This window comes from Canis lupus, chromosome 18, assembly GCF_048164855.1.
Source record: "Canis lupus baileyi chromosome 18, mCanLup2.hap1, whole genome shotgun sequence".
Taxonomy (NCBI): domain Eukaryota; kingdom Metazoa; phylum Chordata; class Mammalia; order Carnivora; family Canidae; genus Canis; species Canis lupus.
Window position 1 is genome coordinate 16,429,172 of NC_132855.1, and position 22,992 is coordinate 16,452,163.

Sequence of the window (22,992 nt, forward strand, 5' to 3'; positions counted from 1 at the left end):
CAAAAGCAATTTGGATGTGGGACAGCCCAAGGGGAGCACTCAAAGGCATGGTCATTGAAAGAGTTGCTTGCTGACCCATATGTGTGTTTTTAGTGAAGGTTCAGAGATGTTTGTGAGATGTGTGAAGTTCTTTTGATCTTAGGGATAAAGCTGTCCTTCAGGAGATTTCTTCTGTTGTGGGCTATAGGTAGCTGGTTGGGGACTTGAGGAGGCATCCCCATGCGCATATAGATTTATTCTCTGCCCATCTATCACATGCATATGCATTAGCTGGCGGTGTCTTTTACCAGTTTGCACAAGACCCCCAAGACCCCATAAAGAACCTTTTTGTAAGTTAGAAAAAGGTCCTCCCTCTGCATGGTTGGGGTAGAAAAGGCCAACCCCTTCTGGATGGACACAGCTCCATGAGTGTATGACTTGGCAACCCAACAGTATCTTTGTGCAAGAATATTCTCTTCCTGTGGGAAGAGAATAACAAAGCACAAACCAGTGGTAATTGGATAATAGCAATAGTAATATTCCCAGGCTCTACTTTAAAAAGTTTTTTTTTTTTGCTCGTAGACTTCTTTTATAATAGCTATTTATTTATAGTTTTTATTTATTTGCATTTTTAGAATAACTTTTTATTTTAGTATAGTCTTAGGTTTATGGAAAATTTGCAAAGATAGTATTGAGGGTTCCCAGATACCCCTTATCCAATTTCCCCTATTATGAATCTTATATTAATATGTTACATTTGTCAAAATTAATGAACTAATAGTGATGAATTATTAACTAAGGTACATACTTCATTCATGTTTCCTTAGTTTTTACCTAGTGTCCTTTTAAGTTTCATGATCCTATCAGGACACCATAATACATTTAGTCATCATGTCTTCTTAGGCTCCTCTGGGCTATGATAGTTTCTCAGACTCATTGTTTTTTGATAATCTCAACAGTTTTGAGGAGTATTGGTCAGGTGTTTGGAGAATGTTCTTCATTTGGGATTTGTCTGATGTTTTCCCCATGACTAGACTGGGTATTTGGATAGATTTTTATTATCAGTTAGGTATGGTAGGGCCAACAGATCTGGAAATGACTGCCCTTGAAAAGATAACTTTGTGATACTTGGAGATCCCCAAAGAGGGGCTACATGTCTCATCATGGAGGCCATCCTGAGAAGTTATAAGGGAGATCTAGGGTGGAGGAAACTGTGGACAAGTGTCTTTATTGTGGCTTCTGTACAGAGTAATGGGGAAGGCAGGGTAAGTAGCCTCAGGATTGGCTAGTTTGAATAATTTCAGTGGGCTCTGGAACTTAGGGACTGTCCCTAGTTGTCTGGTACCTGCCCTGAGGTGAGGAAGGCAAGTGAATAATGGTCCAGAGTGTGAAAGCTCAGTAAGGGACATAGTGGGGGTGGACTCTGGTTTGATTGGTTTGTATTTGAAAAGCAAGATGACTCAGATACATTATTATTGTCCATAACAAGGCATATCTGGTATATGCACCTAGGGAAGAGGTTAAAGCATCAGGTTAACAGAGGCTAGAAATACTTAGTCCTTAATACACTGGGGCTATGTGTTTTGGGAAGGAGGACCACAGGGGTGAAGTGCCATTCTCATCACATCGTATCAGGGGTATGTGATATCCATGTAACTCATTCCTGTTGATATTGCCCTTGACTACCTGGCTGATCAGGCCCTATTTTGTGACACTATTACCACTTCATGTTTGCCTTTAGTGTTCATCTAATATATTTGAAGTGTTTATTGATTAGAATATCAGTAAACATGCAGTGTAATTTTCCTTGGGTCTTGATCTTCTAGACGACTGAACTTGCCTAGAGTGAGTTCTGGGTTTTAGAGGTGGGGCCCTGTCTGAGGTGGGTGTCTCCATAGGATGGAGTCTTGAAACTCAGTCCTTGATCAAACTGAGCTCATAAGGGAGACTTGTATCTGAACATCCATGTTCTTCTCTAAAATGGTAGTCCTTTGTATACTTCCAATAGTTAATTAAATATATCCATAAATCTCTACAGCTCTATCAGGAGTTGGAATTGATCACCACTGAAACGAAATGAGATATATGTCCTTAATACTTGGCTGTGGATCAAAATATTCAGGGGATTAGCCTATTTTCTGCATATAATTTAAAAACTCCTGGTTGCTCCATAAGTAGCCTGACCCATATCTTTTGGAACCCTTGGATGTTGGTGGAGATCCTGAGAAATATGTAATTTTCCCCACTTTGCTTTGGAATATCCTGAGTTGGGCAAAGCAGGACATGTTGTTGGTTGGTAATTGACTGCACACATTTCTCCCCTCATACCTCAGGGTCCAAGTCACAGAACTGCTTGTGGAACTCCCTCATTGACGGGCTCACGGGAAACGCCAAGGAAAAGCCACGGCCAACGATTGTCCATGACCCTCGACCACCAGAAGAAATCCTAGCTGATGAATTACCTCAGCTCGATAGCCCAGAAGCCTTGGTGAAGACATCCTTCAGGTTTGGTGTATTGCAATCAATTTGTTCCTTCTGATTTGCTGTGGAGTTATTTCAGTCCAGTTGGATGCATCATCAGCGTGGCCTGCAAATTACCTCATTTCTCTGCTCTGAGTAAATTAGAATTGATGAGGAGTGTTGGAATTGATGCTAGCTGGACTTCTGGCTGGATTTCTTGAATGTAGTGAAGATCTTACCAGTAGTTAAGTTGCTGTTGGTATTTAATTGGTATTGGCATTTAAGTGCTGAGGCGAAGGATTTACTGATGTTGGCAATTTGAATTGGATTAATGAGTCTTTTGCTTCAAAGGAGGATGACGCATGCAGATAAGTATACAGAGAAAAAGCATGTGTGGGAATGAATTCAGCCCCATGCCTTTAGAGTCTCTGGCTGGGGGAAGGTTTCTAGTCCTAAGAGATGTGAGAGCTGCTGCCTCCTGAAATGAACTGCAGATCTTCCTGTGTGCTTTCCCAGGTGGCTGCTGACTGTGTTCTTGTTCATCATTTGGTCTTCCGTCTTCTGTAGAGGCCGCTTACATTTTCTTCCTGCATGGTACTCCGCTTTGTCACGACTTTGGCACTTACCTTTCCACTGTGTCAAAGAAAAATCAATCTGAGTGTGGGACATGGTCTGTAAAACTGATTTATTTCTTCTCCCTGAATGAGGCTTCCAAGTTCTCTTTTGAAATATACAGCAGTGCTGGTATCAGAAATTAAGGTTTAATTTTTTTTTGCCAGCCTGCCTTCCTCCCTCTTTTCTCCCTGTTACCCTAGTTTTATGTCTTTCACTTTTCTTTCCATTATATAAGGCTTTTGTACTCTCCACATGGCTAGTAGAACATATAAACCTCACTTTTCTCCTCTCATAAACAACTCAGACAACTCTTGGCATCCATGAAAAACGTGCTCTCTTTTGCATCCAGGTGACGTGTGTAATCGCTCAGTAAAAGCCATTTCATTGTGTGAAGCTTCATAGTGTAGACTGAATTATAGATGAGCTCTGAAAAGCAATGATGAATAGGGGTTTGGATTTCTTTATGGAATGTGACTGATGCAGTGGCAGGACAAGAATTGCAAAGCAAATGCTTTTCTTACGCCTACTAAAGGTTTGGTTATTGCACTGTGTGGTTTTACATAAAATAAAACCCACTCAGGTAGAGAGAAGTAACTTCCATGAACCTGTGTTTCTCTGCACTTGACTGTGGTGGGAGGAGGGAGGCCAAATGGCATTCTTGGGCTATATGTTCTCATTTTGGAGTGTCCCTGGTGGAGTCCACCCCTTCCCATGTAGTCTTCTTGTAGCTACTCCTTCCAGGCCAGACCAGCTTCATTGTCCTCTTAAATGAACAGCTAAAGAGGCATTCTCGTGAGAAGAACATCTCATTTGCTTGCCAATTTTATTACCATCACCTCTTCTCTTGGCATTCAGTGCTCTTTAATAGAGAAAATGTATTGATGGTCATGAACTTCATTTGATCTGCTAGTTGAATTATGTATCAATGTCTGGGTTCCAGAAAAAACATTAAATTATGTTTGTTAAGATTGGAACTTATTTTTGGCTCCTTGTAACACTTGGTGCAGCAAGAAAAACATGGCAGGTGTAAATGTACCAACCTTTCAGCAATTCAAGCTAGAAATCCATCAGCGTTGATTATTCATTTATTTGTCTCCTTGTCTGAAGAAGATAAGTGATTTCAATGGCAATGTTAGGAGGTAAATATTCTCTAACGTAGTTGTCCTTAACTGTGGTGGTCACATCAGTTGTGGAATTTGTTGTACATAAATTATCATAAGCAACGTATTAACATGTGGGGAACAGTTTATTTATCAAAAAATAAATTAGAGCAGAATCAAGGTGACCCATGTAATAAGTGCCACTTATTTTCTATATGCTTTTTGGATTGCAAAGAAAGAAATGAGTCATCGCTGAATTTAAATAATGCTGATAGGAATATATCACTTTTGTGTGTCCCCCTCCCCATTTCCCTTGAGTGAAAAATCACGAGAATTGCTGACTTCTCAATGTTAGTGACTCTGGGAAATATAGGACAAATGGTGTGTTACACTCACACATTTTAACATTTCCAGGTTGCATCATAGATCAGTGCTCTCAGTCCCTGAGAGAAATCCTTTTACTAAGCAGTAGTCTTCTACCAAGGTTAGGATGTTAGGTTCTTCTTTCTCACTCTGAAAATCAGAGCTGCTCACCCCCTGTAACGTGTGTGTGGGCACGCATGCGTGTAAATATACATTTGCACACACCTATACACACATTTAAGGCATCTGAGCATGTGATTGTTAACATCTGTCTTTCTCAGTTAGGGTGGGTCTTTTTTGCTGAGGAGGAACACATGGTTCTCATCAATTTGCATTGTCCGTCCTCATAGCTCCTCTGTAGGATTATTACCGCTGAGCACCATAGTGGCAACTTTGCTTACTCCCATCTCTTTCTCCTTGTTTCTACTTGGAGGGCATTAGGAATCCTGGGTTGTGAAAAACGGTCATCAGCTTTTATTATCAAACAAGATCCAAACTGCAATACAGTAAGCCTAATGTGCCAAATTATCAGGAAGTCTAGTCTTTTCTTGGGGGTTTGTCTCCCTAACTATACCCAGGGACTCCAGGCTTACTGACACTCAGCATTTAGCCTGCTCTGCCTCTGGCACCTGCCAGAGCAATGGGATCTCGTGCTGAGGGTGGACTTTCTGACCTCACTGAAGTTCTAAGTTCATGTCCAGTCCAGATCTCCTCTTTCTTGTGCTGCCTCCTCCTGCGGCTTCTGTTGTCCTTAGCTGACATCTGGCTTCAGTTAGTGCTACCCCAGTTTCTCAGATATGTTCTAATGATGTTGCTCCTCAAAAGGAAGAGGTCAGATGCTTCCTATCACATTTCCTAGACATCTTTTCTAGCTCTCTGCAAGTAGGTGGTGACAATTACATACAAGCCACCCCCTGGACAAAGAATGCATACTTGTTTATATTTGTATAATATTTCCATTCAAGGGGATCCCTGGGTGGCGCAGCGGTTTAGCGCCTGCCTTTGGCCCAGGGCGCGACCTTGAGGACCCGGGATCGAATCCCACGTCGGGCTCCCGGTGCATGGAGCCTGCTTCTCCCTCTGCCTATGTCTCTGCCTCTCTCTCTCTCTCTCTCTCTCTCTGTGTGACTATCATAAATAAATAAATAAATAAATAAATAAATAAAAATTTCCATTCAAGTAATTCCTTCTAGATCAAAAGGAGAGTCTGCCCTAAAGGAAATTCTATTCTCTATTTCCAAAGGTAGGAAGTGTCTATAAATTTGTAAATGGTTAAGTGTTTTTCAAAAAAGCTTCTAAAATTTGTACTTTCAGTCTCCCTGAGGCTCCCTGTTACAACAACAATAACCATAGAATTCTGAGATTGCCAGGCATGACCCTAAAAACCCAAACATGATGCCCATTTTAGAAATGGAGAAACTGGCTCAGAAAGGAAGAGCCCATAGTTCTGATTGAATTCAAACACAAACGAAAAAGGACAATGGCTTGCCAATCAGTGGTCACCAATGACAGAGGCAAGGGGTAGCTTGAGAGACTCTAGGTCCTGTTTAGTCTTTAGCAGCCCCTGGAATCCCATCCCAAATAAACATGTAATCTATAAACTCACATAAAAAAAGCATGCTTGGGGGGACACCTGGCTGGCTCAGTCAGAGGAGCATACAACTCCTGACCTTGGGGTCATTGGTTAGAGCCTCACATTGAGTATAGAGATTACTTAAAAAACAAATAAATAAACTTTGTTAAAAAACAAATGCATGTGGCTTTTGTTGTAAGCGTGGCTTCAGGACAGCTCCTCGTCCAACCAAATGGCCCCTGGTGGCCAACACTCACTGTTTATGTCAGTTAGCAATAATGCAAGGGAGTGTAGCAGAAAGTGAGAATTTGACACACAGATTTAAAAATAGAGATTTTACAAAATGAGAGGTACCACCTCTTTCCACTAAGGCTTGTGAGTCAACAGTTGAGGGTGTGCAAATGTCATCTCAATTCTGCATGTGTTCCCTGGCACGCTCCCCTCTAGTCTTCCTCTTTACTGGGCAATAGGGATGAGACAAATGTTCCATATCTCAGAGCAGAGAGTTGGGCAGAGTTTTGAGAGAAAGTGACCAATGCATGAGGGGAATGGGCTCCTCATTTTTGTTCAGGTTCAAATCCCAGCCTATATCACTGCAAGTTTTGTGTGGTTGTCCTATGGACTTTAGTTTTTACTCTTCGTGAATGGGATATTCTAAGTTTCCCAGGTAGGAAAATTCAACTCCTGAAAGTGGCTGTACTGGCTTTAGTCTCCACTGAGTTACCAAGGCAAATTGCGTCATCTCTTTGAACCTCTATTCTCTTAACGGTCACCCCTGAGGGTAGACAAGGGCAGTGGGGCTCATACATGGGGTGCATGACAGTCACTGGAGAGTTATGAAAACAGATTGTTGGGCTCCTCCACCCCAGGTCTGGGTGGGGTCCTAGAACATGCCTTTCTAACAAGGTGGTGCCAATGCTGCTGGTCCAGGGTCCACACTTAGAGAATCACTAGACCAGATGATATTGAATATTCCCTGGAACTCTGAAATATTTTGCTGTGTTAATTTGAGTGGGTCAGTTATCTAATCTGGCCTCGTTTTCTCCATCTTTGAAATAGGGATAGAGGCGCCCACTTCCTAGGAATGGTGAGAGGGTTTAAAGGAGGTAATATAAAAGAATGAGACAAACACAGTATCTGGCACCCAGATAGGTGCTAGTCTCTTCTCCCTACCAGCTCTCACTGAAAGCCTTATGTGCCTTTGAGTAAATAGGATCAGACTTGGGTTTTGTGACTCCAGGTGCAGACACCATGTTGCTCTGAAAGTTTGCTAAGCCTCTGGCCTGAAAAATCTGCTTTTAAGACCTGAGACTTTTGAAAAGAAGAAGGTGGGAACCATCACACACACACAAAACACACACACACACAAAAACAAAACAAAACAAAACAAAAAAACTTCAGTGTTTGGAAAGTAGATACTCCTGGGGATTACACCCCAGATGCCTGTTTTCCTTCTTCCTCATGACCTGTCTCTTTAAGCCTGTTGTTCTGCCCAGGATTTTCTTAAAAGAGATGAGATAGAAAACAGAACCTGGAGCTTGAGGTAGACAGACAAACCCAGCCAGTCTGATCAGTGACAGGACTCAGAGGGCCCAGAAAACAGGAAAGAGTTGGCTGCTGGCAGCCTTTTCTCTCCCCAGCCTCCAGTGTTCACACCAGTCCAGATTGCAATGGGGGGCAAAGAAACCAATGTTTATTGAACATCTGCTATGGCCAGGAACTGTACATTCATTTGCTCATTTAATCTCTCCCAAACCAGGGCAAGGCAAGTATTGTAATCCCAGTTGTACAGGTCAGGGAACAGGTTCAGAGAGATCAAACAGCTTATCCAAAGTTACTCAGCAGGTGGTAGAGCAAGGAATCTCAGCCCAGTCTACCTGGATCCAAAGCTATGACTTCTTCATCATGTTCTGCTCCCACCACATCACCTTGGCTTCTTCAGGCTTTGTCATTGGTGAATAAGATAATGTGATTGATTCTACTAATTTGGATGTGGTGGCTGAGATATAAAGTTTGGTGCTTCTCCTGTGAGACATAACCCTGTTCTTCTGTGCTAAATCCTTCTTCTAGTCCAAACTTATGTTTTTAATCTACCCATGCTTTTGGATAGAACCCCTTTAAGGGCAGCACTTCTCAAACTTTATGAATGAATTCTTTCAGAGATCCTATTAAATTCATATCCAGACGCAGTAGGTCTGGGTTGCAGCCTGGGAATCTGCACTTCAAACTAACTCTCAAGTGATGTGAGGGTCTGAGGACCACCCTCTGAGTAGAAGGGCCTGGGCTTGCCAATGCCACAGGTATGAGTTTGCAAATGCTCTTCTGACCCATGTGATTTGAGTCTCAGTTTCCTCATTTTACAAATGGAAACTGAATTGACAACGCAGGCCTTGGGGACTGTTGCTAGGATTAAGAGGACTAATGAATCTGACAGCCATTAATTCCTTCTCTCCTAGTTTTCAGCACCCTGTTTAGCAGTGGATTGATCCTCCACACCTTGACCCCTGCTTATATGACTAGATCGTGCAATGAACCCCAGGCTGGAACATGAGCCCTATGGGTGCTTTTTAAGCAAGACTGTCCCGGCCTGACCTCCTTAGATGCAAGCAGAAATTCTGAAGCCATCCAGTGCATATGGGCCATCTCAGTTACTTCCCTTGAGCCATGTGACTCTCAACATGGGTTGAGTTACCAAATTTTGATAATTTTGCATTTGGAAGAATAACATGTTTGTTCCCCCAGGGAATCACTGGGGGCTTGATGAGCTTCTCTTCCCACTTAGAATGGACTTATTTGGGCTTTGGCAAAAGTGTTCCTGATTCTATACATAGCTTACTAAGAATATGTTGCAGGGAGTAGAACTGCATTGAGCCAACGCCCTCAGCTATGGATGAGATTAAGGCCTTGTCAGATCCCATTTAACGGATTGTGTTTTCCATGCAGAATTAAATCATTGAACTCATCCTCATTTTGGTTTTTGGCAGTCATTTTTCCACTAGGGGCTACTGCCAAGAAGCCAGTTTCTGACTTGATTACTTTCAGGAAATGTGCAATCTGGCTGATGATACGACATGGCGTGGGGTGGCGGCCCCTGCAGCTTCAGACCCCACCCCAGGATGAGTCATGGGTTAAAATTCCCAATTAGCTCATGGGAAGTCTGGTCACACATCTTTCTCTATCACCGTATGTTGGTCACCCACTGGGACTTTTGGGGACACCTACTTCCCTGACTTAATGCTGCCTCCTTGGAGTTGACATTTTTCCCTTCTGGTCTTTGCTAATCCCAATTGTAGAGTCTTCCTCAAGTTTGTGAAGGGGAAAATGAAATAGTGAATTCTGAGGGCTTTTTGTTGTTGTTGTTGTTTTTAAACTCAGAGGAGTTTCTATTGCAAAGTTGGCTTCTCATAAAGGGAAATATTTAGACTTCTTTCGTAAGTAAGTTTTTATGGAGAGATTTTTTTTTTCACTGTTTGGAAATTGACAAAGCATGGAGCATGCAGACACTATTCCTCTTGCATTCTTCCTGGGCCTTCCATGGTATTTTGGGAAAGAGGAGATCTATCTTTGTGGCAGCCATGTGAAAGCATCTTTCACATCTCCAGCCACAGGGAGTGTACTTGGTCCAAGGTCCCAGCTTCTGTGTAAGAAAATTTGTTTTGGTGATGGCTGAGGCTGTGTTTCCCAAAGGTACTCTCAGCCAGTGACTGAGAGCATCAGAGATGCTAAGACTGGCCATTCCTGGGAGACATGGGACTTCTCTAATGGTGACATTGACTTGAAGAGTCCATGATGGCCTTGCTGAACTTTCTGTGGAGCTATACTGTGGTCTAAGATATTTCCATTCAACGTTCCTTCCTTTTCTCCTTCACTGGGAGTCAGACTTCTATCCTGAGTCTCCCAGCCTCCCTGGCTTCTTCCCCATTTTCTTTTATAGATGTTCCCCCTGATATATTTCTTGCAGGTCTTGTCTTGTCTTGGAGCGTCTCAGAAGACCTGGGCTAACATGGTCCCCTGTCTCTCTGTGATCCTCTGCTGGTTTACCACTGCCAGCTCAGTGCTATGGGTACAGATCCAAGGCTACTGGCCTAGAAATCCTGGGTCAGTCTCTATTTGATTTTATATTTTATACTTGATTTTGTGCCTTTGCCATGGGCTCTGATGCTGGGGTACTTCTGATGCTGGAGAACTTCTGCCCTTGGCCACAGAGACCTGAAGTGTGCAAGGAATCCTTGAGGTTCTGTCTTAAATGCAAGAAGGCTCTCCACCCCTAGCCCTCCTCTGGAAGTGCTTTGAGATCCACTGAGGTCTGGTTGTGATTCTAATATGGCTCTGATCAGTTGGTCCAGCCTTCTGCCCTTGGCTACTTTGTCCCCATGTCAGCCTCACTGGTCAACTCTCCAATCACAGTCCCAGCTTATTTCTGAGGTTTGGCCTGAGGAGCTCAGGGGAACATCATGGCCTGGCCAAACCTCACAGAACCCAAGAGACAACTTGGGAAAGCTAAAACCTGGCCCCTCCTAACGTTACTGGCCACTAAGTGTACTTGGATATGGACCCTCTGGTTTATGGGAGGATGTCCTTCCAGAGAGAGAAGAGGACATATAGGCCTCACCTCTGCCTCTTTTCTACACTGGTTTCCCTTTTCCCCACAATTCCCCAAGCAAGAAAAGCTGGACCCTGACTTTCTACTTCTCCTACTTTATATCCTCCTCCTTCTCAGTATCTGGCCATGGGCTAAGGCTTAATTTAATGGTAGATGAGGTCAAGAGACAGATTGGCTTACTGATATGGGACCCTACACTGAGAAATATCTCAAAAGCACCATATGTTTTCCCTTATAAACTTTCTGTGTGATGACTGACTTTACTGCTTTTTTTTTTTTCAGTACAATTAAAGAACCTGAATAAAAATAAAGCAAAACTCTCTAAAACCATGCCCAGTGATAATGCAAATAGGATGTCCCTTGATTGGTGATTGGTCCCTCTCCTCTGCAGTGGGGCCTCTTGCTTACCTCATAATAATGTGACTCTGTATTTTACTCTTTAGAAATTTTTGTTCCCACTTGCAGCATTAGGGCAAGGGTTCTGCTAGCAGGGATGGAACAGTTTCCTTCTTATTAGAATATTTCTCATACTGGATGCTGTCTTCCCATTCAAGTGCTCACTCTGCAGTCACATCTTGTACTATTCATTGGAGCCATATGGGGTGAATTGGACCAGTGCATGTTCCACAGCCCTGGACCTCACATCAATTGAGGAATATATGAATGGCACTTGGAGTAACAATGCAACAGGTGACCTTGGATCATGGTGGACATAAAAGCGAAGTGAAAGGGACAGTTTGTGCCAAGGTCAGAGGCAGGGAGACATGCTGAAGGACCTGCTGGATTTGTGTCTAAGGCATGTGAAAGGGAAGTGGTATTGGAAAGGTAAAGTTGAAACCAAATATGGTAGGTTTACCATGGGAGTAAGTTTCAGTTGTATTCCATTCGCGGAGATCTTTGGAGCTCTTGTAAAATCTTTGGGGAAACAGAAAGAAGGTTGCATTTTCCATTAAGTTACAGAACTAGGAATTATATTTCCATGTCTCAGTCCCCTACACACAGAGATCAAAACAAAAGTTTCTGGCCTTCAGCAGGGGTGGAGTTGTGGAACTAGAGATTAGCATGGGGTCTGAACACCGATAGTGCCTGGAGGAAGTACATAGGCAATTTGGAGAAGAAACCTGTGAAAATATGTTTTCCACGTGGACTGGAACTGAGGCCATTTTTTTTATTACTTCTAAGTACAGTGGTAGCTAATGGCTATTGACTAGGCAGCCCCATAACTATCACCTAGCTGCTCTGCTCTCCATTTATTGATTACTATTAAGTGCAGCCAGAAGTGAATTTGCTACAATAAATTACCTCCAGACCCTGAGTGTTGGGGAAGGATTGTTATTTGAACAAGAGCTGCAGACATGCTTGCCCTCATTCAGGAGAGGTGTTCATTCTGGCTCTGGTGATGGGGCTCAAATACTTGGAGGCAGGCATAGTGCAGATTGCCCAAGAGCATGATTTGAACACTGTCTGCAAAGTCAAAATCAGGAAGATGTGAATCAAATAACAGTCTTGGGTAATGGGTCCCGAACTTTGATCTGTTCATCATTTTCATTCTTTGAAAATGGTCCAAATGTAGAATTAGAAGAGTATATGAAGGGGGTTTGAATTATATTTATTAAATTATGTTTTCTCTAATGTTTGGCTGATTATTCCATCCTTGAGTGTGACTGGCAATGTCAGGGTTTAGTTTTCATGGTGGTTAAGTTTCTAAGGGTAGCACTGAACAAGGCTGTCATGTCTAGCTCTAAGCTAACCGACAGGTCCCTTCTATTTAAGAAAAGTCGTTGGATTTGTTTTTTTAAAAAAAACTATTATGGCAGTTTTTAAACCTCCAGAAAAGTTGCAAGACTAGTAAAATGAACAACTGTCTAGCCTCTGCTTAGAGTCGCATTCGCTTACTTGCTATTGATTATCTATCCCATCTCATCCCATCTTATATCATAATCTATCTTTTTTTTCTGAATTTCTTGGCAAAAGTTGTAGACATCATGATCTTTCAGCTTCAACTTCAGTTTCTTTGGATTGAGACCATTTTCTTACATGGCCACAGAAGAATACTAAAACACAGGAAGCTTGGCATTAATATAATACCATTACTACATAATACTGAATATTCAGTACTACATAAGGCTGAATACTCAGCCCATTCTCTAGTTTCACCAAATGTTCCCATAATGTCTTTTATGGCAATCTTTCCTTCTGGTGCAGGACCCATTCCTGAAGCACACATTACATTGAGTTGTCACATCTCCTTCGTCTCCTTTAATTTGAAGCAGTTTCTCAGCCTTTCTTCGTCTTTCATGACGTTAACATTTTGAACCAAATAGGTCACATGCTTTGTTTTGTGGAATGTTCCTCAGTTAGAAATTGTCGGATCGTTGCCTTATGGTCTGATTCAGGCTGTTCATGTTGATAATACTACGTAAGTGGTGTTGTGTCCTCAATGCAGCATTCCACTGGAAGATTGCTAATTGTCCCTGTTACTGGTGATGTAATCTTGAGCATTTTCCACTATAAAGGTACCTTTTTTCCCCTGTGTAAGTAATACGTTGCCTGTGGGGTAGTAAGTAATAAGTTACCCGTGCAGGTAGCCTCTTTGCTAACAAACATTTATGCAGTGGTTTTAGCACCACTTGATGATTTTTGCCTGAATTAATGGTGACTTCTAACTCTGTCATCCCTTCCCATCGATTAAATGACATTTGACTGTTGACAAGACCTTTCCCTTCCCTTCTCTTTCTACATTTTAGTATCAGTACAGGTTCTGAATTCTTCTTTCATCTTAAGCCATGTGTCTTTATCCCACCTGGAATCTAGGGCTTTAATTATGAGAGAAAGTCCACAAAGGCCAAACAGAGGGGTAGTATGAGTTGTTTTGCAGTCTCAAATGCATTACCTCTAGTGGGCAGAAATAAGTTCTACCTGGAATATGAAGATGTATATAGGCAAATCCAGAGCGTAAACCTCTACCCTGCAGATAGGGGCTCTTTGGAGTCTTCTGATCTTGGTGGAAGGCAGTGTCCTTACATGGACCTATTGATGCCACAAGAACTATGGAAAATTGCAGAGTGGAGAGAGTCATGTGGAGTGGGCTGGGAAAGGTGTTACTTAGCCAGAGAAAGGAGTTCAAACGTATTATCTAGACTTTAAGTAGGATCTCCAGTTCTTTCCTTGTCATCTCTTTTTACCATAATGCACCACTCTCTGCTTCCTGCTCCTGCTGGCCGGTATCTGATGCCTCTACCAAACACCAGTCCAAAGAGATGCCTGTATCTTATCGGGAAGATATAGTGGGAACACTTGAGGTCTGCTTTTAATCCAGCTTTACTCCTTGCCTGCTGTGTGACCTTGAACATGCAGCTTAAACTGAGGCTCAGTTTCTTCATCTGTTTAACGGGATTAGATATTCTTTTCCTCATGGGATACCTGTAGGGAGTCAAGGAAGATTATGCATGTTAAGCAACGAGCACAGTTTCTGGCATCAGCAGGTACTTGCTAATTAGTACATAATATGATTCAGCCTCCTGTTTAATGCTCTTGGAAGGTGTATACGCTGCTCTAGGCCCTGTGTTGTGTGAAGCAATGGACCTTATTTGACCTTAACAGCTATGTTCACATCTCCCTTAGCACTGAGTTGCTGTTCTGACATCTAGGAACTTTGAGGTACCCTATGCCTCTCTTTCATTTCTAGAAGTGTGCTTAATAATAGCTAACCTAGCTCACAGTTGGAGAAACTAAGGCATGAAACAGTTAACTAATCCAAGCTCATACTACCAGTTGGTAAGTCTGGGATTCAAAGCCAGACAGTTTGGCTTCAGCATCTACATTTTGTATTATTTTATTATTTATTTATTTGAGAGGGAGAGTGAGACAGAGAGAGAGAGAGAGAGAGAGAGAGCACCCCACAAGTGGGGTGGGAAGGGGGAGGAGCAGAGGGAGAGAGAGCCTGATGACGCAGTGTGGGACTTGATCCCAGGACCCTGGGTTTGTGATCTGAGCCAAAGGCAGATGTTTAACCAACTGAGCTACCCAGGTACTCCCAGAACCCACATTTTAGTCACTAGGCCACACTGCTTTCTCAGTCTAGCATTGAGGAATGGGTCTGTGTCTTCTGGTTTTGTGGCTAGTGTGAACCTACTTTCCAGTTCGGTTCCCCATGCATGCCTGCCTCCCTGTTACTCTGATCCAATGCTAGGTGCCAACATTAGCCTGCTTACATCATTTCCTGCCATTTCCTAGTACCTAGTGTGGATTTTCACTACACTACCAACTGGCCTGCTGCCTTGGGCTTCATTCTCTGCCTGCCCCTTCCTCCTATAGTACTTTATTCAGCCTGTGAATCCAGCTTTAGCTGCTCATATTGGAGACCTAGAAAACCCTTCCTAAAACTTCCTGCTCTCCTGGTCATGAGCCTATACACTTGCTATCATAGGCCTCTACTACAGGCTATCACCAACATCTCCCTGCAGTCTCACCAAAGCCCTTTCTCTCTCTAGGGACCGTGAACTATGGTGGTGTGCTCTGTGCAGTATGGGGACCTGGTGGAGGAAGGTGGTGTAGACCTGGGATTTGGAATCAGACAAAACTGAATTTCTGTCCCAATTGTGTCACTTACCCCCTCAGGAAAGTTACTCTGCTTCTCTTGCCCTTAGTTTTCTTTTCTACAAAATGGAAATAGTAATAATGGAAGGGTGGAATGAGAAAGTATATGTAAAAACATCTAGTACAAAAACTGACATCTGAATATGGTTAGAATCCGGGGAATTGTATTGTGTCAATGTCAACTTCCTGGTTTTGATAAAGTACTGTAGTTATGTATGATGATGTCATTGGTAGAAGCTGGATGATGGGTACATAGGAATTCTCTGTACTATTTTTGCAATTTATTGTGGATCTGTAATAATTTTGTTTTAAAACAGGTTAAATAAACTTAATATAGTCCTTAATATCTATTAGTTATATTTTTAAAGATTACAAAATATCACCAGGAATTCTGTTATTTGGTTTAAGCTGAACTGATTGAGGTGTGTGTGTATGTTGTCTTTGTGTGTATATGGGAGAGAAAAGGTAGGGAGGGAGTAGGAAGGAGGGGAGGAGAGGGAAGGAGGAAAGGGAGGGAAAAAGAGGGAGAGGAGGGAAGAAGAGGAAGGGGAGGAGGAGAGGTGGGGTGTCTACCCAAGAGAAAGTAGAGCAAATGAATTCTAAAATTCTATCCCTTTTTCTAACTTATTGAACAAAATCAGTGCATCACCAGCAACCACAAGTGGATTCCCTCCATGCTGTATTTTCATCTTCTCCCAGTTGAAAACCTTGCCTTTTACCATACCCAGTGGTCTCTATTCTCTTCAGATTTATTATCTACCTTCTATTTCAGTGGTTCTTAATCCAGGCTGCACAAGACAGTCACAAGTGATTAAACCAGCCTCCCCCGGGTGGGGCCCAGGCAGCTGTAGGTTTTAAAAGCTTCTCTGGTTAAACTGAGTTCAGCAAGCCTGAGAACCACTGCTCTGCCTGCTTTGGTCTTCCCTTCCTCCCCTACATTCTCCCCCATCCATGTTGCCTTGGTGTATTAAAACATTCCACAGGGCACCATTCTTCCAATGGCCATTAAGGCCTTTCCTGACCATAGTCACCAGATACAGACTTTGCTCTCTTCCTACAGTGTGTATCTGGAACAGGCGTCTAGCGTTTTGGAATGATCACAGAATGAGCTCTCCCACCCTCCGAGATGCCATATGTCCATGCCATTTTCGATAACTGAAGTGTCACCAAATGTTCCTTGTGTTGTCTTTCTCCAAAAGCCAATTCAACAGAATGCAGGCGAGTTGCATGTTTTCTTTTGGGAATGTGATATGTGGAAGTTTTCAGAAGCCTGCTAGGCACGGACTATTTTTACTTACTATTTCAGTGGCTGACATGTTTTCACCACCTTCAGGATAAACTGACTTTGAGACATTGCTTCACTTTCTTAGTCACCAGGCCCTCCTTTCTTCATCTTTCCAAAAGGAAATTTTGTCATAAAAATAATATACTTACCTTGTAGAACATTTGATAAATGGTAAAAGAAAAAAAAATCCTGACTCTAATCCATGCTATCATTTTGGCATCCTTCCTGAAGTCTTTCTATCTATGCCTTATACTTATAGTTGTAATTATGATGTGGATATAATTTTGTATCCTGTTTTTTTTTTCACTGAACATTTTATCTTAAGCATTTTTCTATGTTGCCACATAATATGTATATGTGAGTGTGTGTTGGGCAGTTGGGTTGTTACCAGTTTTTCATTCTTGGAAAGAAAGCTATGATAAAAATCTTTGTGCATCTAGATATTGCCATATATTAAGCTGAATCCTAAGGGTAGATATCTAGAAGTGGAAACACCGACTCAAAGGGCAAATTGGTTCACAAAACCACATCGCCAAAGAGCCCTGAGTAGCCTCTTCTGATGGGGCTTCTTCCAGCCATTCCCGTCAACACTGAACCCCTTAGATTGAGTGTGACAGTGCTCATTTTTCACAGCTTGGAATTGAGTATTATTATTATTCTCAAGGTAGCCTGCCCTTTCATTAAAGCCGTATGGTGCCTACGCTGACAGTTTCTGTATCTTTTGCTAACATACTCTTCATGGGAGTAATATAGTCACTCTTTGTTCCGCTCCTAGTAGATATCAATATTATGCCTCCTGTATGTATTAGCAAAGTAACGTTCAGAAAAAGTAAATGATTTGCCTGTGGGCACGCATCTGAGAAAGAGCAGGGCCGAGACCCCAGAGCCTTTGCACTTCCCACTTGACTTGACTCCCTAGCGGGAAGCTGGAGCACAAACAATGGACTCATATATTGTTCTTAGGGTAAGGAGTTGGGGGCAAAGGAGAAAAGATGACATGTACCTAGGAAAGACCTCATGAAAGTTCTTGCCTTCAGGGAACTTAGAGTTTAGTGGGGGAAATATAAAGGTAAATCACTATACTTTTACAAACAGCTTTATTAAGCTATAATTGGGATAGAAAAAAAACTGTACATATTTAAGTAACCAAATAGATGAATTTGACATTTGTATACACCTGTGCAACCAAGTGAGTTTGAATGGTTCTGCCTGCCCTTTTGGATGACCATCAGTAAGGTGTGAGATTTTTGTTATTATGGTAGGGATCTTTCTGTATTTTAGCCTTTATTTATCCTTGGGAAATCCCACTGACTTTAGAACAAAGGTGGTCAATTTCACAGGCAAGGCAGGAGGGGAGCCTGGGAGTTTTGGAGAGTTTGGGAGTTGTCTTTGCCAGCCCCTGGCTTGCTCCAAGGACATTTCCTATTTCAGGCTCTTTATCACTGAGGACTTAATGTGGCTGACTCTTAGAATAGTGTGAACAACATCTCCCAGAGCTGGGTGGCGATTATACAAGCGTGTAAGGTGACCCCACATTGATGTGGCCCAGTGTGAAGTGTGTCTACTGGAAGTCAGCCAGGGCACTTTGGGAATATGAGCAGCTTTGCTGTGGCAGTTGAGTTGTATCTGTTGCCTGGACTCGGTTCTACAAAGCTGTGTGGCCTTGGGCATTGAGCTAGACTGTTGCTGAGCAGTTGCCACATCCTTCCAAGGGGTGATGATAGTTCTTGACCCACCCAGTAGCTTAGATCAACAACTCAGAGAAAAGGATTATCTCCTTGATTATGAGTGGAAGCTCATTTTCTAGACAGAAAGTAAGAGAAGCTTTTCCTTTACTTGGGCTTCCATTATCCATGCTGGGGAGTGGGTAGGGGAGACATGAGCTGTATTTGCCTGTTTATTTGTTTAAAGGAAGTTTTAAATATATATATATATATTTATATTTATAATATATATATTTATAATATATATATATTTAAAAGTGATGCATATTCGTAGAAAAGGGAAAGGGGAAAATATCACCCATAGTTCTTCTTTTCATATTTGTTAAAATTTGATTCATTTCCTCTACGGATGTGTTTAACTTCTCTTTAATCACACAGTTTCATATTCTAAAATTTAAAGGTATAAACCCACCCAACATTTCCCCACATCTAAACTTTCATAAACATCAAAGAACTTTCTCATTTAGTGGATATACCATAGTTTAGCCAACCATTTGTTGATCCTTGGATACTGAAGTTTTCCCACTGTTTTTGCAAATATAATATAAGCAAGTCAGTGACAGACGTCTTTTCATAAATAGATTTTAATAGCTCTAGGGTAATTTACTTGGTTAGATCCTTGTATCCTAGGCAGAATTTGTGGAGTTCCCCAGATGAGCACTGTGTTTGTGATCAGAGGTGCTCTGGTTAATAGTATTGTTCTTCTTTGGATACCGTTCCAACCTTCCTTCACTCAGCATTATATTATCAAACAGGTATTAACTGTAATCTCTTTGGCCTTAGAATGTTTTGCCTTGACCCTTTATTTAATTGATGCATAGAATTTATGTAATGTTGATATTCATGTTGTATATTGATAGAGGACACTGCAGGAAATCCTTTCTCAGCTGTACTCAGCATATTTTGTGTGCTCTGAAGTATTTAATTCAATTCCACATACATTTGTTGATCACTGAAGAGCAGCTGTGAGTCAGTTGAAGGAACTTTAACTGGGATTCAGAAAATCTAGGTTTGAAATCTGGCCCTGCCCTTTACTAGCGACCTTACACGCAGCAACTGAGCTTTCTGAAACTTGTATTTTTGTTTCCCACCTGAAAAGTAGAAATGATATCTTTCTCAGTGGGTATTGTGAAGATGAATAGATGATGAGCTTAGTAAACTGTTTAGCATTATGTAAATGAAAGGTACAATTATTATCACATATATAGACTGTTCTGTTGGATACTTATGGTGAGACTAAGATGAGCAATTCATTCATTCATTCATTCATTCATTCATTCATTCATTCAAAACACTTTTTGAGTAACTACTACGCACAAGGCAATGACCTGGGTACTGAGCATACAGTGGTGAATAAGGTCCTGTAAGCCCTTGAGAAGTTTTAAATCTAGTAGTGGAGACAGCTGGGTTGTCCTGTATGATAGCCATTTACTACATGTGGCTAGTGCTACCAAGCAACAGCTTTTTAAATTTTATTTACTTTTAATCATTTAAATATAAGCTTTAAAACTGAGATCACTTCAGTTATGGAAAACTATTCTATTGAGTTATATCTAGAACAGCTTGAGTATGTGAATCTACATTTTCAACTGTACATTTAATAAAATCTAAATGCTAACAAGTATTTCCAATGAGTCGTTAGCTTCCATATTGAGATATGCTACAAGAGTAAATTATGCCTGATTTCTAGACTTAATATATATACAAAAGATAAAATATTAATAATTTCAATATTGCTTATATGTTATAATATTTTGAATACTTTAGGTTAAGACATATTATTAATTTACCTACTTTTACCTTAAATGTGGCTATTGGAAAATTAGATAAGTAGCTTGTGGCATATTTCTACTGGCAGCGCTGAAGTGGGTAAAGAGATACATGATCACAGTATGAAATCTAGTGCAGACGGCACAGAGGGGCCATTGCTATGGGAATTCTGGGGTTGGGACATGATGAATCATTCCACTGGCAGGGGGGTCAGCAGGGCTTCTTGGAACAGAATTTGTAATTTGACTGAGAATTGAAGACAAGATATATAGCTTTACGGTTAGTTTTTGTGAGGGTATAGCAAGTTCCAGTGAAAGGAAGTAGCTTTCGCAAAGGAATAGTGGTCAGAGAGTTTGGAGCCTGGTATTAGGAAGTATAATGGCTTATCTTTTTTTTTTTTTCTTCCTTTTAACTGCCGTTAGCTTTAGCTCTGCCTTATTTGAAGTCTGGTAGGTTCAAAGACTTTCCATGCCCAGGCTAGGCCCAGATATCCTGCAGTATCATCCTAATCCCCCAGAGGGCGATAGAAAACACAAGTGGGAATTTCCGTTGCTGCAAACCCTAGAGGTGGGGGTAGGGGAAGATTTTAAGATCCTAAAATGCAAAAGACAGTCCAATACAAGGAAGCATTGTTTTGCCCCAGATGCCAATGGCAACCCCATGAGAACCTCCTGATATAACCAACTGAACTGTTTTGGGAGCTTTTTCTACTTCCCCTAAACTACCTACACATTTTCATTTCTCCCTATTTAAATCTTCTCCTCGGGAAAATCTGAATAACTAAAAACCTAAAAGCCAAATGATAATCCAGTTCTCAGATTGGGGATACAGTTTATATTTATTAATTTTTACTGAAAATAGTGAGTACCAAAATGAAGTAGAAAAATCATGGTCCTAGGTGCCAAGAAACCTGCAGTTTCAACCTTTCCTCTGCCACTAATCTGTTTCAGAATTATTGTGAAAACAAAGTAAATGGAGATAAATGAATGCGTAGAGTGATATAGTGCTATTAAACCTTAAGGCACTATTTTGAACAGTTAATAAATATTTTTATAATAATTAACAATTGTGATTATGGCTATAATTAATGCCCACACAATCATTCATAACCACCTAAAATCACCAACATTTATTATGTTATTATTTATTATATATATTTAAAGATTTTTTCTTATTTATTCATGAGAGACACAGAGAGAAAGAGAGAGAGGCAGAAACATAGGCAGGGGGAGGGAGAAGCAGGCTCCCTGTGGGGAGCCTGATGTGGCACTCAGTCCCAGGACCCTGGGATCATGATCTGAGCCAAAAGGAGATGCTCAACCACTGAGCCATCCAGGCATCCCTATTATATTTTAAATTACAATCAAGAAGCAGTTATGAAAAAAAACCCACTCCTTCAAACCTGTAAGAACTTTGCTTAGACAGGAGTCCCCACATCTGCCCCAGTCATGTTCTGTGTTAAGTGTGTATGTACTAGCTGGCGGGCAAGTGAAAGAGTTAGGGTGGGGAGGGGGTGAAAATGCATGGGTTGGGAGCTGTCAGGCAAATCTGAAGCATTGCTTTGGTGTTCTCCATTCAGTGAGTAGTGACATCCTGCGCAGTACCCCTGTAATTAGTTTCTCCTTTGCCATTCTCTCCAGCTATTAGTTTGGCTCAAGTCCTTGGCACCTCTCACCTTTCTATCATAATAGCCTCCCAACCGGCCTGTCTGCCTTTAGAATCTCCTCATCTAATCCATCCTACATTTAAAAACCTTCAGTGGCTCCTCATTGCCTTCAACATCTGTGCTCAACTGAGGCACTGGGAGACATTGTTGAATCAAAGTAATTTGTTAGTACTAATAATTAGAGAGCAGAAGTCTGTGAATAATTTATTCTCTTTTCGTTTTACTCTTTAAAAACCAATTAGAGCAAGGTTCACTGTATCATTGCTGTCTAGCGTGAGAGAATAAGGGTGGAATTAGAGCTAATGCATGGAAAAAAATCACAAATAACCCCCGGATATGCCTGCAGATGGTGTCATTCATCATTTATGTTGTGGGAGAAAAAGTAGCCTGAAGAATAAAATCCACATTCCTTTGCATATCCAAAATAGGATCCACGATATGGTCCTGATTTTGTTTTGATTTTTCCCTCCCAACACCTCATCATTCCTGTCTTCCCACCCTCTATGCTATGCTCTAGCCACATCAGTTGTACGACATTTGTTTCCTACCCAGCGTATGTTCTTTCTTCTGGTGGGAGCAGCATCCTGGCTCCGTTTGGGGAAACTCTGTCTACTTTGAGCCCACACAGCTTGGCTGGGGCTGCTTCACCTTCAACCTTCTGGATTGGGTCTTATATCCCAGGCCTGGCTGGTGAAAATACAGGATTAGAGATGGGAGGATGCCTCTAGCTGTGTCAATCAGAACCAACCTGTGGTTTTGCAGGAACTATTGTGAAACTGGTGCTGAGCTGGTAGGAGGTGTCTGGTCTTCCCAGGGGTGATGTAGCCCCCATAGGGTAAAGCCTACCTCAGTATGAAGCTGACGCGGAAGAGAGGAGCACCGAGAGATAGGTGGACACAAATTCTTAGTAGCATCGTTTGAGCCCCAGGGTACATTTGAAGCTAGATAAAGCTTGGTTTTATGGGCTAGTACTGTGTCTGTCTCTTCCTCTCTCTCTCTTTTTTGAAGATTTTATTTATTTATGTATTTATTTATTTATAGAGGGAACATGAGTGGGGGGTAGGGGCAGAGGGAGAGGAAGAGAGAGAATCTCAGGCAGACGACATGCTGAGCATGGAGCCTGATGCGGGGCTTGATCTCACAACTCTGAGATCATGACCTGAGCTGAAATCGAGTTGAACTCTTAATTATCTGGCCAGGTACCCCTCAACCCAGTAGTATTCTATGTATCTGTCCAGGGCCAGGTCAGATATCC

General features: G+C 41.7%; 1 protein-coding gene across 4 annotated transcripts in view; it reads left to right on the top strand.

Annotated features, from left to right (window-relative positions):
* PDE1C (phosphodiesterase 1C) overlaps positions 1 to 22,992 on the top strand; it is a 491,380-nt gene that overhangs the window by 118,854 nt on the left and 349,534 nt on the right. For all 4 annotated transcript variants that reach the window (XM_072783564.1, XM_072783562.1, XM_072783563.1 and 1 more), the window contains exon 3: positions 2,313 to 2,484. In XM_072783564.1, the coding sequence (XP_072639665.1) occupies positions 2,313 to 2,484 (172 nt within the window). The remainder of the gene's footprint in view (positions 1 to 2,312; positions 2,485 to 22,992) is intronic.